The 16,740-nt window shown below is 34.2% G+C and overlaps 1 protein-coding gene across 1 annotated transcript; it reads right to left on the bottom strand.

Annotated features, from left to right (window-relative positions):
* Positions 1-1,174: 1,174 nt before the first annotated feature.
* LOC101887300 (uncharacterized) lies at positions 1,175-16,740 on the bottom strand. Its single transcript, XM_005186883.4, has 9 exons — positions 16,553-16,740; positions 16,350-16,493; positions 11,919-12,972; positions 8,540-8,625; positions 8,325-8,465; positions 7,373-7,616; positions 6,721-7,307; positions 4,921-5,048; positions 1,175-4,859 (listed from the first exon to the last, which is right to left on the bottom strand). Exons 2-9 carry the CDS (start codon positions 16,444-16,446, stop codon positions 4,563-4,565), a joined length of 2,634 nt encoding a protein of 877 aa, XP_005186940.1. The 5' UTR covers positions 16,447-16,493; positions 16,553-16,740; the 3' UTR covers positions 1,175-4,562.

The following is a 16,740-nucleotide window of genomic DNA, read 5'->3' as shown; positions in this document are numbered from 1 at the left end:
TATTTTTCAATGCAAGATCCGGTAAAAAGTTGGAATAAATCGGACCACTCTATCTGGTATCTCACCCACAACTGGTCAAACTTTTGGATCATTTTAACTTTCACAAAATGCGAAATAATCATCTGATTCTCTCTAAACTCCAGACATATTTCCACTAACACAAGATCTGGTGTGAAGATGGTAGATTTCGGTTCACACCAGCTGGTACCTTCCCCACGAAAGGTCAAAATTTTGATTAACAATTGTTCGCATAAAATTGGAAACAAATGTTTGTTTGTCTTTACACATACCACTAATTCTATAAGTATGAAATGTTCTTACAATTATATCAGACATAGATCAGATAAGATATATGTAATGTTGGTCTCTACTTCAAAACCGCCCCGTATAGAATTTAGAACATTTAATTAACATTTAGATCATATCGCAAGTTAAAAAATACTTTATTCATTGGATATTTGCTGAGAGTATACATCTGTCGGCAAAACCGACCGAATATTTTTTAATTTTTTAAGGAATATTTTTCAAAAATAACCGCAGATTTTTCGAAGAATACTTTTTGAAAACTATTACAAACGCAGTTTTTTAAGAATATTTTTAAAGGAACATCGCAACCGGGGATGGTCTAAAGGTTTCTTATCAAGGACCATCACAATTGCGGATTTTTTAAAGAATATTTTTGAAGAACCTCACATTCAGGGACCTTATAAAAAATATTTTTCAATGACTATCGTAATCGTGAATTTGTTAAAACATATTATTCAAGTACTATAAAAATTGTGGATTTTCAACGAATTTTTTCAACAGCAACAGTAATCTTGGATTTTGTTAAAAATATGTTTTTAAGAGCCCTCACAATCGGTCACATTTTTTTTAACAATATCTATTCAAGGACTATCACAATAATAATAGCGGATTTTTTTAATAATATTTTGTTATAGACGAAACCGATTTTTTTAGTTTTTCAGGAATGGCGTAGCTAAAATTTTTAATTTTTCGAAGAATATTTTTCCCAAGTATGCTATTATTTCCCAAAATATTTTTTCTGAACCCTTACAATCGGTCACCTTTTTTAACAATATCTATTCAAGAACTATAACAATAATAATAGAGGGTTATTTAATAATATTTTGTTATAGACGACACCGTTTTTTTTTTAGTTTTTCAGGAATTGCGTAGTTAAAATTTTGAATTTTTCGAATAATAGTTTTCCCAAGATTTCACCTCTCCTGAAATTTTGGTATTTTTTAAGAGAATTTAGCATTTAAGAGAATATTTCTTTTTCCCGGGATCGTGACACCTATAATTTTTGAAACTTTTCATGACTTACAATGTTTGATCTTGTAGACAATAGCTATCAACTATAATCGTTTATGAAAAATAAAATATTTATTTAGAAGTGTTGCATGATTATCTGCATCAAATTTCAGAGGTTTAACTTCTACACTTCCAACTTTGCAATGGTTTCTAGATGGGCACATAACGGATCCAATAAGAGTATTCATTGACATTACAAACGGAATATCAATATTTTTGTTCATGTTATGGTGTGTCTCCATCCATGCGAATGGTCAAAGAAAAAAATGTTACATTTTATATTACATTTTATTTGTTTACAATCTTTTTATCTATTAAATAATCAATTCCACTTTGGGTCCAATTGATTTTCGAGCATCAAAGAGCTTCTTAAGGCAAACATATTTAATTTATAAAAAAACTTATATCTCAAGGGTACATACATATATGTATATGAAAAAAACATATTTATAAACATAGTTTATAAGGCAATCGTAATAATAATTAGCTTCTAAACAAAATATTTGGTACAGTAATAAGGGCACATTCATGGGAGTTTATTAACATTTGTAAATATTTGGCATTTCTTTGAGTATTTCTTATAAAGTTATAATTTAAGATGTAAGGGAAAAAGTTTATAATTAGAGAGTTTCAACATTCTACAACACTACATAAATATAACATTCTTAAATATTTTCAAATTTCAAAAAATATTTTTTTTAATTCTTTCTTATGTTTTAGATTGTTTGGATTTAGGTCATTAAGGGATTCATCTGAGGCTTTACAAATAATTACTATAATCAAAATTTATATGTATCTTCTATTTCAGAATTTGCAAGACAAAAACAGATTTTTTTCCTTTATGATATCGAACAAATTTCGAAACTTGTAGATTCTTGCAGTTTCTGGAACAGACCAATCGTAAACATAATTAGATTCTAAACATAATTCTTGGTATAATAATATAGGCACATTTACGGGAGTTTAAAAATATTTGTAAATATTTGGTATATATTTTTCTCTTCTTCAATTATAGATAAAAAATAAAGGAAAGCTAGTGTAAGCAAAGAGTTTCGGCTTTCCAAAATACTACTCTAATTCATTTTTTATTTTTATTTTATATGGGGTTTTTAATTCGATCAATACCGGTGAATAAAGAGATTAGTATACTTAAGTATGTCTGACTAGTTTCTGAGCGAGCATATTTTTCGCATGTAGTGGTATAAGTTAGAAAGAATCATTGATGGAAATATTTAAACGAATTGATCTGCTACTTGATAGCATAAGACAAATTTAAAGATTATGAAAAAAAGATCTGTGTCTTGGGGGTTGATAATTTTAACAACAGTAATCTTTGGACTCAACTGGTTAAAACACGATTAATGTTTTTTGAAATAATTAAATATAATACAAAAACTTTGATTGCATTAACTGAAACTTGGTTAGGGATCAATTTTATTTTTATAAAAAGACTTTTTTGATTTTTTTGATTTCACTTTTATCCCAATGATCAATTAACTACCTATTAATGAACAACAAACCGCTTAATAGGACTTCAATATAAAATAAGGTCGTTATACCTCTACAGGTCATTCAATTAACAGAAATCCTTTAATAGTCTCCTATGAATATAATATCCTTTTAAAGTCATGTTTGAAGTTAAGGTGATTCAGTGGACTTTGAAGGTCTTCTGAGTACTGGGTAAGTGAAAACGACAATAAAATTTGTCAGGGCGACATTTGTATACCCTCCACCATGTTAAAAACAGAAATCCTTTACCTATGGATATAATATCTTTTTATAGTCATGTTTGAAGTTAAGGTGATTCAGCGGACCTTAAAGGTCTTCTGAGTACAGGGCAAGTAAAAACGACAGTAAAATTGGTCAAAGCGATATTTGTATACCCTCCACCATGTTAAAACTCGCAGTGATATCTTCAAAGAATAAAGCCACAATAAATTTGCATATACAGGCTGAGATGAAAAAACTGCAACCAACTTCAGACTGCTGTCACTTTTAAGCCACTCGTCCGACAGCAGTAAAAATTATACCAATGACAGCTCATTATATTGTTTACAAGCGTTCAAAACTATTTTGATGAGAATTCTCCAGAAAAAAAAAATTATTCATGATGGAATTCAAGTGTGATAGTGTGATTTCTTTATATTTGGCTGGAAAGCGACAAGTGACTATCGCTAGAGCACTCCAGCATTTAAATGTGAATAAATTTTTTGTGTCTCGTACCATCATCGCTCGTTACAGTAGCCCGACGTCAAGGAATTGGAAATGGTTCGATAAGTAAAAAAAGCGACTTGATGGAAACCCGCGTCGCTGTGGCCGAAAGATGGCTCGTGAGCTGAAAATATCGCAATATTGAAAAATGAGTTTGGGGTAAAGCCATTGAAATTCCAAAAAGTACAAGAACTTGCACCGCAACAGAAAGAAAATAGACTCAAAAGAGCTAAAGAGTTGCTTCGCTTGGCCGAAAGTGGTGAACTGCCGAATTTGGCTTTCTCCGATGAGAAAATATTCGTTGTCCAGCAGTTTGTAAACAATCGTGTTTACTTGCCAAAGAGGTCAGCTGAAAATGTGCACCTTCGGTTGGCCACCAGAACTCAAGCCTCAATCCGGCCATGGTAATGGTGTGTGGTGTGGGCCGCCATAACTGCCGATGGTCGCTCATCGCCACGATCGATTCAAAAAAAAAATGCTGAATATTATCGCGAAAATATTCTGGAGGGTGTATTAAAGACTTGGACTCAGCACCATCGCACTCAGCAGGTGCCACCCAAGAATGGTTACAAAATAAGGTTCCTGGCTTCATTTCCATCGCACAATGGCCACCAAAATCTCCGGATACTAATCCGTTGGACTATTGTGTCTGGAGTATTTTGGAAAGCAAGGTTGGCACTACAAAAATTCCAAAATGTCGATCACCTCAAGCAAGGGCTTCGCCGGGAATGGGCCAAAATACCGCAGAGCAACATTCGGACAGCGTGTGACGGTTTCATTGGCCGTTTGAAAGCCATAATTCGTACCAAAGGTGACCAATTCGAACAAATCTAAAGTTATTCTAAAATTTGATGCTATTTCCGAAATTTTGCTTTCATTCTAAAAAATTTAAAAAAAATGTAAAAATTATGGCGCTTGACTTTTTTGCAGTTTTTTTATCTCACCCTGTATTATCTCATCAAGTCTCAACTGTACATTATCTTATTTTTGAACTCTTTTGGCTTTGGCTCCCTCTCTCTTTCTCTTAACAGTCTCTAGTTTAAATGTAAATCAACAATGGTACTCTCAACATATGGCATTTTATCCTTTTCCACTTCAATGTGAAATATGGCCAATTGTATGAATTGCCATACCTGCAGACAAGTCTGGGGATAACGTATATTCATCGCCAACATATAGTGGAAGAGGAAACTCAGGGCTTCCATTAGGTCGGAACACTGGAATAAAAAACCACTTATACTAAATTCAGCATACACCACACTGTGATGACTGTGGACAAAGCGTATTTGTAAATCGGCAGGTTTGGGATCTGAACGCAGTTCATCCAGGCTCTGTGAAGAAAGGAGACTTAGGAAATACTTTAAATTATAGTTTTTTTTTTTTGTAGCTTACCCCATAACCTTTCATAAATCGTTCTTGGCACTCAGTTTTGGTGGCTTTGGAAGTAATAAGTTCACTTTTACGTCCACTGCTGGGTATTATGTAGGGTATAAGAAGTAACGATAGGCCAGCTTTATGTTCTGAAAATAAGATAGAGTTCAGAAAATTATAATTAAAAATTATTGAAATTATGATATAATAGCGAGGTAAAGCTGGTTCGTAAACTGAGTGAATTGTAGGCCTGAGGTTATGTCCATTTCCCGTCAGAATTAAAAAAAAAAAAAAACAGTAAAGAAAGTCTTAAAGTCGGGCGGGGCCGACTTTATGATACCCTACACCACTTTGCTAATTTAGTAGAGCTCCACATAACAATTAAAAGTTGTTATGGGAGAATTCCATCATACACGCTATGATTATAATTATAATTTAAAGTTCAAAGGACTAAATATGCCGAAGCATTTGTGTCTTTTAAATTCGGACTTATATTGCCCATTTGGTGCACAATTAATTTGAAATCGGATAAAAATATATATGGAAGCTTTATCCAAATCTGAACCGATCTTGATAAAATTTGGCAAAGATATTTCTGAGCTGTATTTGATATATTTCCCTGAATATCGTTGTTACGGAGTGCATATTACGGCTGTGGGTAACAAATATAACAAATCGGACGAACAGTATATATGGGAGTTATAGCTATATCTGAACCGATCTTCACCAAATTTGACATACTAGCTTCTAGACTCAATTCGGTCGTAAGTGCCAAATTTCATCCCATTAGGGCAAATATTAGACGTTTGGTGCACAATAAAATATAAATCGGACGAAGTTATATATGGGAGATATTTCCAAATCTGAACCCATCTCGATAAAATTTAGCAAATGTATTTCTGAGCTGTATTTGATATATTTCCCCAAATATTGTTGTTACAGAGTGCACTCTGCACTCTATTACGGCTGCGGAGGACAAAAATAACAAATCGGATGAACAATATATATGGGAGCTATAGCTATATCTGAACCGATTTCGATCAAATTTGGCATACTTCAGGTCCAATCTGATCGTACGTGCAAAATTCCATACTATTCGGACTGATATTACACGTCTGGTGCACAATAAAAAGCAAATCGGACGAAGATATATATGGGAGCTATACCTAAATTTTGCCGATTATCTCCAATTTCAATAGGGTTCGTCCCTGGGCGAAACAAATGATTTGTGCAAAATTTCATATGGATAGGGCAATAAATGCGAACTGTACTTTGTTTACAAAAATACATGGACAGACGGCCGGACGGACGGACATGCATAAATCGACTCAGAATGTGATTCTCTGCAGATCATCAAAAGAAACTATGGGTCTATCTCGTTTCCTTTTGCCTGTTACAAACAAATGCACAAAGACATAATACCCTGACCACCTTGTGATGTAGGATATAAAAACAACTAAAATAGTATCAGTCGGTTTTGACGACAGATGTATACCCCCAGCCTTGAGTTATGATTATTCAAACTGTTGACTCTTTATGGGGGAGGTTCCGAAACAGTTGGTCCAAGTTGACCAATTCGTATCTGACCTAAGACTGACATAAATTTGGACTATATTGACTACTTGCTATACTTTATATGAGATATGTGCAATTTGTTGGAAAATATGGAAATATGCGTGAGGTCACAGATATAGTGGACAGAAGTATTCCATTTTCATACTTCATCGAACAAAACATTGGCGGAAGTTGGGTACACTCAGAAAAAAGTACAAGCATGAATGTTACCACAATTAACATTAAATTTTACAAACCAATACTTACTCTCATCCTGGGCCTCTTCTATGGCCCTTATAATACTATTGGAATTACCCAATTTTCGGCGTATACCTTTGGCTTTTTCAAAAACTTTAGCATAAATATTTAACCAATTTTCAATGGTCAAGGCCTGGGGATAACGATTTTTAACATCAATTTCAATTAGCGTTATGCCTCTTTCATTTCGCAATATTGAATAACGTTCCATATACTCGGACGGTGTTAGCTTTTCCTTAACAAGTTCCTGCCAACGTTTATCATGACTTTCCATCCATTTTACCATTAGATAATCCCAATCCATTGAGGTATTTTCGGAAAAGTCAACATGTCTGGGTTCTTCTGCCTCAGTCTGTTGACTGTGTGTGGATTGGGTCTCCTCATTATCCTCCTCCGTATTGTTTTTACGTCTTTTATAACGTTTTTTGGCCACACCACTTTGTACGAGGAATGTACGTTTACTAACAAATGCACTCCAAAGTTTACCCTTTGGATGGGCCTTTGGTTTGGCCGGTATGAAATATGTGGTTTCCTCTTCCGTGGGAAACGCCTGGCACACAGTGTGGGCCAATATCATGAACTCCTGGCGTTTAATGCTGTAGAGGTAGGAAATCAGAATTCACATGAGTGGAGGAAGGGTTTGCATTTTGTAAAAACTTACCATCGATCCGGTTGTACTCTTAAGGTTTCCTCTACCACAGCCTTGGCTATTGCATTGCGATGTTTATTTTCCAATGGTTTACCCAGATCTACATGGGCAATTATGGGTAGAAGTGATGTTAGGTTACGTATTTCTTCAGCACTGGGCAAATGATTTGGATCCTGTCTAATTGTGGTGTGTTCCCTCAGTTCAGTCATACTTACACTATCGCCACTATTGGAATCGGAGCGTCTGAGAAAGTTAGCTGAAAGAAAAAAATATTTGAAAACTAAATTGAAATTTTCAAAAAAATTTAGTTGGTTAGTCAGTTTTAGAAACTTCAAAGATATTGAAAAGAACATTGTTCTAAGCGAAAAGACGGATATAAATGTGTATCCTTGAGGGATACATTAAAGGAGTAAGTGAAGTGTTTAGAAGGAATATATTATTCATAATATCTTCGCCTATCCTTGCCCTATAAAAGAAATTATTACAAGGAAAATATTCGAAAATGGAAGGTATTTTGGAAAAAAGAAAATTTTAAATGTCTTCTTTGCAGTTTAATGTTCTCGGTCTGGTGTTCCAAAAAATTGATAAGCTTGAAAAATTCAAATTAAGCTTGCAAAATCATTTGGGGATAAGCCTTTGAGGGGTATATTTAAGCTCAAAAACAAAAATTTTGTGATGATTACTGATTGTCGATCAAAAGGACCCAATAGTGTAGGTACATAAAGAGCTTAAGTCATCGATTGGCTTCTTTGTAGAGGAACAATATACCAACTATGCTATGTTTGTTCAAATAAGTTTGGATCGTACGATCAAGTTCCGATTAGAATAACATACATTCTATAGCAATGGCATTTGGTACGATAAAAATACCTCCGTCAAGTTTAGTCTGCTTAATATGCATGTAAAGGGTATTAGGTGGTCGGCTTCACCCAAGATTCGTGCTTTTCTTTCTGCTTCTACTTACATCTCTGTTTTATTTCCACCACAAATGTTGCCAGCTTATAATATTGCATTATGACATTTTTGAATTCATGTTCACTGATTTCACAATCGTTAACCACCAGATAGTGTTCCTCCACATTGGGAATATTGTAGGCATTACAAGCTGGAAGAGAATATTCTCATTAGATAGTTGAAATATATGTATATATATATACATGAATAGATTTATATATTTACCTTTTTCCAAGAAATCCTTATACGAAAAGGGAGTCTTGAGGATAATAACCTCTCTGTGCAGTCTATAGGCCGTTCGGATTGGAATTCTAAAAAAAAAATTATTTAAAAAATTAATAAAATTGAAAAAAAAGAGATTTGATGAAACGAATGAGAATGGATCATAACATGAAACCCATTTAAAACCTGAAACTAATTATGTAAATTATTAGCTCTAAGAGAGGACTTGTGAAAGAGGACTTAGATAGATAAAAGATTCCTCAAAAACCTTTCATAAATAAAATATCTTCAGAGACTTTCTAAAAGATAAAAATAACTTAAATAAAAAGAACTGAAAGAGTTCCCTGAGTACAATAGAAGAGGTCTTTTGTTGATAGAATTCCCTCCGTAGATCTTTGAGGAGAAAATACAGAGCAAAACTTGGCGAAAGTTCGCCCAAGGATGTTTTTTTAGAAAAAATTTTCCAAGTCAACTTTAGATAAAAATCTCCTCTAGGAGTTAAGGCTCCCTTAAATTCGTTTTCTTAGTAGAAAAATCACTTCGGTGAATTGTATGCCTTTCAGAGGTATTAAGCGAAAAAAGACCCTCTTAAAGACTTCTACAAAATTTTCTGTTGGTATAAAATACTTTTACAAGTCCGGTATGAAGGGAAAGCGCCTTAGAATGTTTCTGAGTACAGAAGAGGTCTCATATGTCCAAAAGGATTGTCAAAAGAAAATCTCTTAACTTCAATGGAAAACTAGGCCGTTTTACCTCTTTTGGTCATTCAGAGTTCATCTATGGGGCAAGAACCTTTCCGGTTCTTTTGTGAATAGAAAATATTTCAGATGAATGTTAGAAATTGAAGACCCCCAAAAGGTCGAATATATATATATATATATATATATATATATATATAAAGTAAAAGTCATTCAGAGTACAGGATATGTAAAAACCACAACAAATTTGGGTAGGCCGAAAATTGTGTATCCTCCCTACACCATGTTAAAACTTGACTTATACCCAAATCTTTTACAGATTCCTAACATTTCGAACTCCCATTATATGGGGGCTATACCTGTAAGGCATATTTTGGAGAGTAGTTAATTTACCCATAAAGAAACCGAAATACAAGATTACAGCGGATGTGGTTGGAAATTGAGACCGAAATGTTTAAGCTATCGAAAATCACAAGGTACCGTTAGTGGGCCTACATTGAATGTTTTTTTTTTTGCAGGGATTAAATCTAACCACAGAGAGTCCTACATGTTAATTTACAGGAGATCTGGTCGGAAATTGGTGTCGAAGCCTTTAAAGTGTCGTAAATCAGGAGTACCGTTGTATGACGGCCTAAGCCGAAAAGTGAACCTACATTGAATATTTTTTGAGAGAAGATAAATTTTCTGGAAGGAACGCAAAAAATAAAATCTCCGCTGATTTAGTCGGAAATTGAAAAGAAAGAAATATTCCAAAAATACTGCGATTCAGAAGGTAACATTGTACGGGAGCTATACCAAAAAGTGGACTTAAAATGGATTAAATCTTACCCCAGCGAACCCGACATGTAAAATTACAACAGATTTGATTGGAAATTAGTAACGAAGCCTTCAAAATGTGGAAAATCTGGTGGTACCGTCACATTGGGCCCATACCAAAAGTGGATTTGCATTGAATATTTGTTTTGAAACGAATAAATACTAACCGAATTATATATTCGGATAAAAATTGGGAAAAAAAATTCAAAAATATCGAAAATCAGAAGGTCCCGTCATAAGGACCGATATACTTTATTTTAAATACCAAACAACCTACAAATAATATCAATGTCCGTGGAAAAATCTGTCGTGAATTGAACAAAGGGACAATTTTTTTGCGAAGGATATAAAAAAATCGTCATTGGTCTTAAATAGAACCCAAGAAATCAATTCTGGGTGGAAAGTCTTTTGGATAGGACATAGAAAAGATAGAAAATCAAAATATGCTTCAAAAGCTTTCAAGGGATGGAAGATTCTTCGGTAGGGTACTGTTGTTGACAGAGTATCTTTGGAAGGCCTTCTATGAATAGAAGATTTTTTAGAAAGTCTTTTTGTGGGGTAAAAAGCCCCAGGAGTATCTTTATTAATTTGAGGACTCCTTATGAGACATTTACTAAAAAAAAGATAGCCATACAAGCCACTTTAGATGTCATCTGTAATGGGAAGGTCACTTGAAGGCACATGAGTCTTGAAGACTTTTGACAATTTTCGGTATATAGAATGGCCACTAGAATACTTTCAGAAGTCATGTCTGGAAGATATTTTAGGATAAGGAATTTCATAGTTTTTTTTGGAAACAAAAAGTTCAACAAATTTTCTCTAAAGGGGGACGGAGAAAACGCTTCGGAGATCTTTTAAGAAAAATAAGTTTAAAAAACTTCGAATTCCTGAAAAAGAAAATTCAAAATGCTCCTGAGGAAAGAAGGCATTTCAGATCGAAGACCATTTATAGAACTTTTGTAAATAGAAATGTGGTAGGGATCATTTTGTATTGTCCATTTGGTGCAAAGTTAATTTCCCCAAATATTGTTGTTACAGAGTGCATATTACGGCTGCGGAGGATAAAAATAACAAATCGGATGAACAATATATAGCTATATCTGAACCGATTTCGATCAATTTTGTCATACTTATTTTCAGGCCCAATTTGGTTGTATGTGCAAAATTCCATACTATTCGGGCTGATATTACACGTTTGGTGCACAAAAAAGGCAAATCGGACGAAGATATATATGGGAGCTATATCTATCTCCAATTTCAATATGGTTCGTCCTTGGGCCAAACAAATGATTTGTGCAAAATTTCATCTCAATCGGATAATAAATGCGACCTGCATTTTGTTCACAAGAATACATGGACAGACGGACGGACTGACATGCATAAATCAACTCAGAATGTGATTCTATGGAGATCCTCAAAAGTAACTATGGGTCTATTGCTTCCTTCTCCATGTTACAAACAAATGCACAAAGACCTAATACCCTTACCACTATGTGGTGTAGGGTATAAAATATAAAAAAATATTTAATCAATTAGATTAGGTTAGAAAAATCTTAAAAAAGTTGGTTAATATATGAGCTCAGGACATGCATATCTAAAATTCTATTCGTCTCTGGTATTAATCTAGTCATTGAACATTACTTCGCATTACAAACCCCAATGTCTTGGAAATTAATTACAAAAAGTAAATTATTTTATTTAACTACACAATATGAGCGATCGTCAAAAGAGCAGCCAGGTTTATTAACTTAATAATATTTATGTACAGACATGTTGAATGTTATGTGAATTCTATGACATTGTCAGATGGGTCTTACGATATTAGTCTTTTACTTATTTCTCTACGAAACGTTTCATTCTATACATACTCAGTGTCAACTTCAAGTTTTGGCTCAACGAGAGTGAAATTATCTTTAGCGCTGGCATCATGTTCCACACCATGGTTCCCCGCATCCGATCCATTGGTAATCAAATCGTCCATGGCCTCATTGATAACATTCACACTTTCATTCTCTTCTATATCACAATCTGTCATGCTATGATCGTGTTGTGAAACAGAATCCAAATCACTTCCCGTCTCAGTTCCATCATCCGTGGGTTTTTTTCGTTTCCTGGTCGACAACAGGGAATGTTTGTAGTTCATATATTTGCAATACAAACTACCCCGTTTCCCTTTGCGATACATTTCCAAGTTTTCGTTGGGAAACAATTTCAAAATTGCATTCTCCAGAAGATAGCTAATTTGCAGATCGAATTTTTGATTATTACGCATGAAGTAGTTGACAATAATATTCATTAGACTTCGTCGTTCGCGTGGATTGAAACCATTCTTTGCGGCATAACTCTTCATTAGCATGGGACCCTCGGGTCTACAATCTAATATGATATCTCGCAGGTTCGTCTCAGATATGTGATACAGAGGTTTGAGGGTAAATGGTATGTGCTCTGGAGAATTATTAGCGATATCATCGCCACCATCACCACCACCACTGCTAGAGGTGTGTGAAAATGTACTTTGTCCCGAAGATCCGTGTGTAGAGGCCAATGATCGATGGGTCATTGGTGTTTCGGGCGGCGTTACCATCACTTCATTACCCACTGCATGGGGCATTCCTAGATCTTGTCGTACAATAATGACTTTACGTGGATGTTGCTGCTGTTGATTTTGATATTCGTTCGAAATGCCAATGGAACATTCATTATGGGCCTTGAAATAATTATGGCCATAGGATTTTTGACAACCAAACTCGTTGCCTTGACAGCAGCATCGATGTGTTCCATACAGCGGTTTGCCAATTTTTGTACGCCACTGTTCCAAATTATATTCAAAACGAATTTGTATGCCCAGTGGGAAGTTGCTGAGTAGCGGGCGTATGTGATGTAGTTTTATCATTTCCAGAATTTCCAAATCGATTTTCTCGGCTAAAAAAGAAAGAAAAAAATATTATGTTAATAAAAAATTAAATATTCAAAAGTAGATATAAGGAGGTAACATAGAATATGTACAAAAAGTACATGTTTTGAGAGGAGGGAATTCTTTGGAGTAAAAATAAGCGCTTCTATAGAATTAAAATTAAGATTTATAGAAAATTTTGGAAATAGTATTTAAGTAGAATGTGGGCTCAATAAATGGAAGAGGTTCGATTGAAGAATCATTTGAGACAAGGGACTTTTTCAAGGATGTAATTATCCTGAGTATAAAATGGTTTTCTATCACAAGAAGAGGACTTTTGATAAATAGAAAAAATTTTCGATAAAAATGGTTGTCAATATAGGCATACATATTTCAGAGTCCTTTTATTGATAGAAAAAGGTCTTCTATAAATAAAATATGCTAAAAATATATAAGGACATGGACATGAGAGAGACTTTTAGAAATAATGACATTTTTTCAGACAGATGCGTAAAAAGAAGTATTTTATAGAGAGAAATATGTTAGGGACAAAAAATGGGTATTTTATGGAAAATCTGACTTTTAAGGAGAGGAAACTTCTTCTGGGGATTGGAAATTTTTAAAAAGTCATCTTGAGGCCTGGTCTAAAAACTACGAAAAAAATACATTTGATTTGGTTGAAAATTGGAACGAAACCAAAAAAAAAAAATCCAACAATTGGATGATACTGTTAGGGGGCTATATCAAAAAGTGGGCCTACATTGATTATTCTTTGAGAGAAGCTAATTTAACCCAAAGAAAACAAAATCTAAAACAGCAGCATTGGAAATCGGGTCCAAACCCTTTGAAAAATCGAAAATCAAATAAATATGGTTGTTTGGATGGTACTGTTAGGGAGCTATGTAAAAAAGTGGACCTACATTGATTATTCTTTGAGAGAAACTAATCTACCCCCAAAGAAAACAAAACGTAAAATCGTAACGTAAGTTGGAAATCGGGACCAAACCCTTTGAAAAATCGAAAATTAAATTAATATGGGTGTTAACCCAAAAAATTCACCTATTTTGCATGTTTTTTAGAGGATTTAGATTGGTATTCCGAATCCGAAATTTGGAAATTTGAGACAGTATATTCAATATTACAAAAATCGAATGAAATCGTTATATGGGGCTAAATCAAAACATGGACTGACAATTTGACTGAGAGGTGTTAAATTAATCACGGTTAACGCGTAATGTCAAAGTGCAGTTAATTTGTTTGAAATTGGCACAGAAATCTTTAAAATACCGAAAATTTGGGGCCACTTAACAAAAAGAGGAATAACATTATTTTCGAGGAGTTAAACTATCCACCGAAAACACGAAATGTCAAATTGCGGATTTGGGTAGAAATTGGAAAGAATAACTCCAAAATAAAACAAGTAAAAGAGTATCAGTCGGTTTTGTCGACAGATGTATAGCCTTGACTTATGACTATTTAAACTGTTGACCCTTTATGAGGGAGGTTCCGAAGCAGTAGGCCTATATTGACCAATTCGTTTGTGATCTAAGACTAATATAAATATTACAACGTTCCAGATTTGGACTATATCGACTACTTCCTATACTTTACATGAGATATTTGCAAATTTTTGGAAAATGTGGAAATATGCGTGTGGTATAGCGAGCCGAATTATTCAATTTTCATATTTCATCTAATACAGATACAAATATTGGTATGGGCAAAATTACAAGAAATTCGAACATTTATATCCAATTTTAAATTCCATATTCATCTCAGGTTTCTAGTTGAGAGAAATAAATAGATGTAGCAACTTGTAAAGAATCGCTGACTTGTTTCGCAAGTTATGACAAATAAAAGTATTGGAAATTGTGATCCTTTGTGGGTGAGTTACCAGAAGGGGCTCGCAGATCTATATCCTCTTCACATCAGATCGTGTTTTAGCAAAAATGTTTGCATTTCATTTTCGCTTTCTTTCTTTCTTATTCAAAAATTTGGAAACCTATCTGGGGGAGGTACCAGAAGAAATAGTCCGATCTGTACCATCTTTATAACACATCTTGTGTTTATGGAAATATTGAGATGTACCAAGTCTGAATGGAGTCGGATATTAATTTAGCGAGCTTATGAGCTTCATGGATATTTAAAATTTCGACCCTTTTGTTGGGGGAGGTACTAAACCAGTTGACCGATATTTCCCATTTTCAGAGCAAACCTTGGGTTAATAAATATATTGTGATGTGTGTAATTTGAAGAGAACTGAATGCTTATTTCGAATTTTAGGATCGTTTTGGTTATTCAAAACTTTGACCCTCTGTGGGGGAGGTACCAGATCTCTACTATCATTATCACAAAACTTGTGTTTATGGAAATATTGGCATGTGCCAAGCCTAAATGGAATTGGATGTTGATATCGTGTTTTATGAGCTTAATATATATTCAAATTGTTAATCCTTTGAGGTGGAGGTACCAGAAGAAGTGGACCAACATACTCCATTTTCACACCAGATCTTGGGTTAATAACGATATTGTGATGTGTGTCATTTGAAGAAAATTGGACACTTACATCACACTTACTTAATGGAGTGGACCGGTATTGTCCGTTTTTTGCACCTGACCTAGCACTGATGAAAATATTAGGTTTTGCAAAGTTGAGGCAAAATCGGATTATCCTTTCACTTTCTGTGCAGTAAATTATTTTCTTTGAAAATGTTGACATTTTGTTTGGGAGGTACAAGAAGGGGTGGACCAATATATTCCATCTTCTAACCAGACCTTGAGTTAATAAAAATACTGCGATGTTATAATTTGAAGCCAATCGGACTCTTACATCACATTTTAAAAGAGTTATAAGGAGTGGACCGATATTGCCCACCTTCGAACTCGATTTAAGTTTGGTAATCATATTACGATGTACCAAGTTTGAACCAAATCGGATACTCCCTTCGAGAGTTATCGTATACAACAGCCAGCCAGACAGACGGACATAGGGAAACACCTAGATCGACTCCAAATGTCGTGAAACGGATTTTGTCCAAATAGACCTAGGGTCTTAGACCATTATTTCGATGACAAGCCTATTACACGATATATACCATCTGTAGCCATATGGCTGAGGGTATAGGAATATTTAAATTTAATTTTCCCAGACGGATTTGAAGTTTAACTAGTAGGCAAATCCTTATTTCCTACTTCTTCCTCCTCTCTTTTCCACATTATTTTGTCTTCGTTTTATTAAATATGTTGATAATCTCCTATAATTTCTTCCATTTCAAAATCTAATTTCCCCATGAAAACTTTAGCAATATGACAACCCTTACAACGTAAATAAGGAAATGAATACCTAATGTTTATGAATTTAGTCTTAATGCCTATGATTCTAATATTCAAAAAATATTTCACTTACCTTGTAAATGTGATGAAATACACTCGAGTTTCCATTCTTTCAATAGCTTGTTGATATCTTCTCCCGGAGGCATTCGACGATTGGCGTTATTATCCATTATTTGTTTGAGAAATATTAACACATCAATACTGCAAAACACTTTACCTATCAAATTTCAAAATTATGAACAATTTTCCTAGAATATTCATAAAATAAATGCATACCTTTCAGCCGCTTGCAAAACAACACAAGTAAATTAAATAAATCAATAAAACAAAACACAAATCTATTTTTATGCCAAAAATTATTTGGAAAATGTTAGACCGTCACCGAGCGTCGTCAGCCTTCTCGAATAGCTTCCAAGAGAATAAGAAAACACCACCACCAGCCAGTCAATCGACGCTTCCTCACA

Source organism: Musca domestica, unplaced genomic scaffold (assembly GCF_030504385.1).
Source record: "Musca domestica strain aabys unplaced genomic scaffold, Musca_domestica.polishedcontigs.V.1.1 8, whole genome shotgun sequence".
Lineage (NCBI taxonomy): Eukaryota > Metazoa > Arthropoda > Insecta > Diptera > Muscidae > Musca > Musca domestica.
This window is presented reverse-complemented; position numbering and strand designations above follow the sequence as displayed.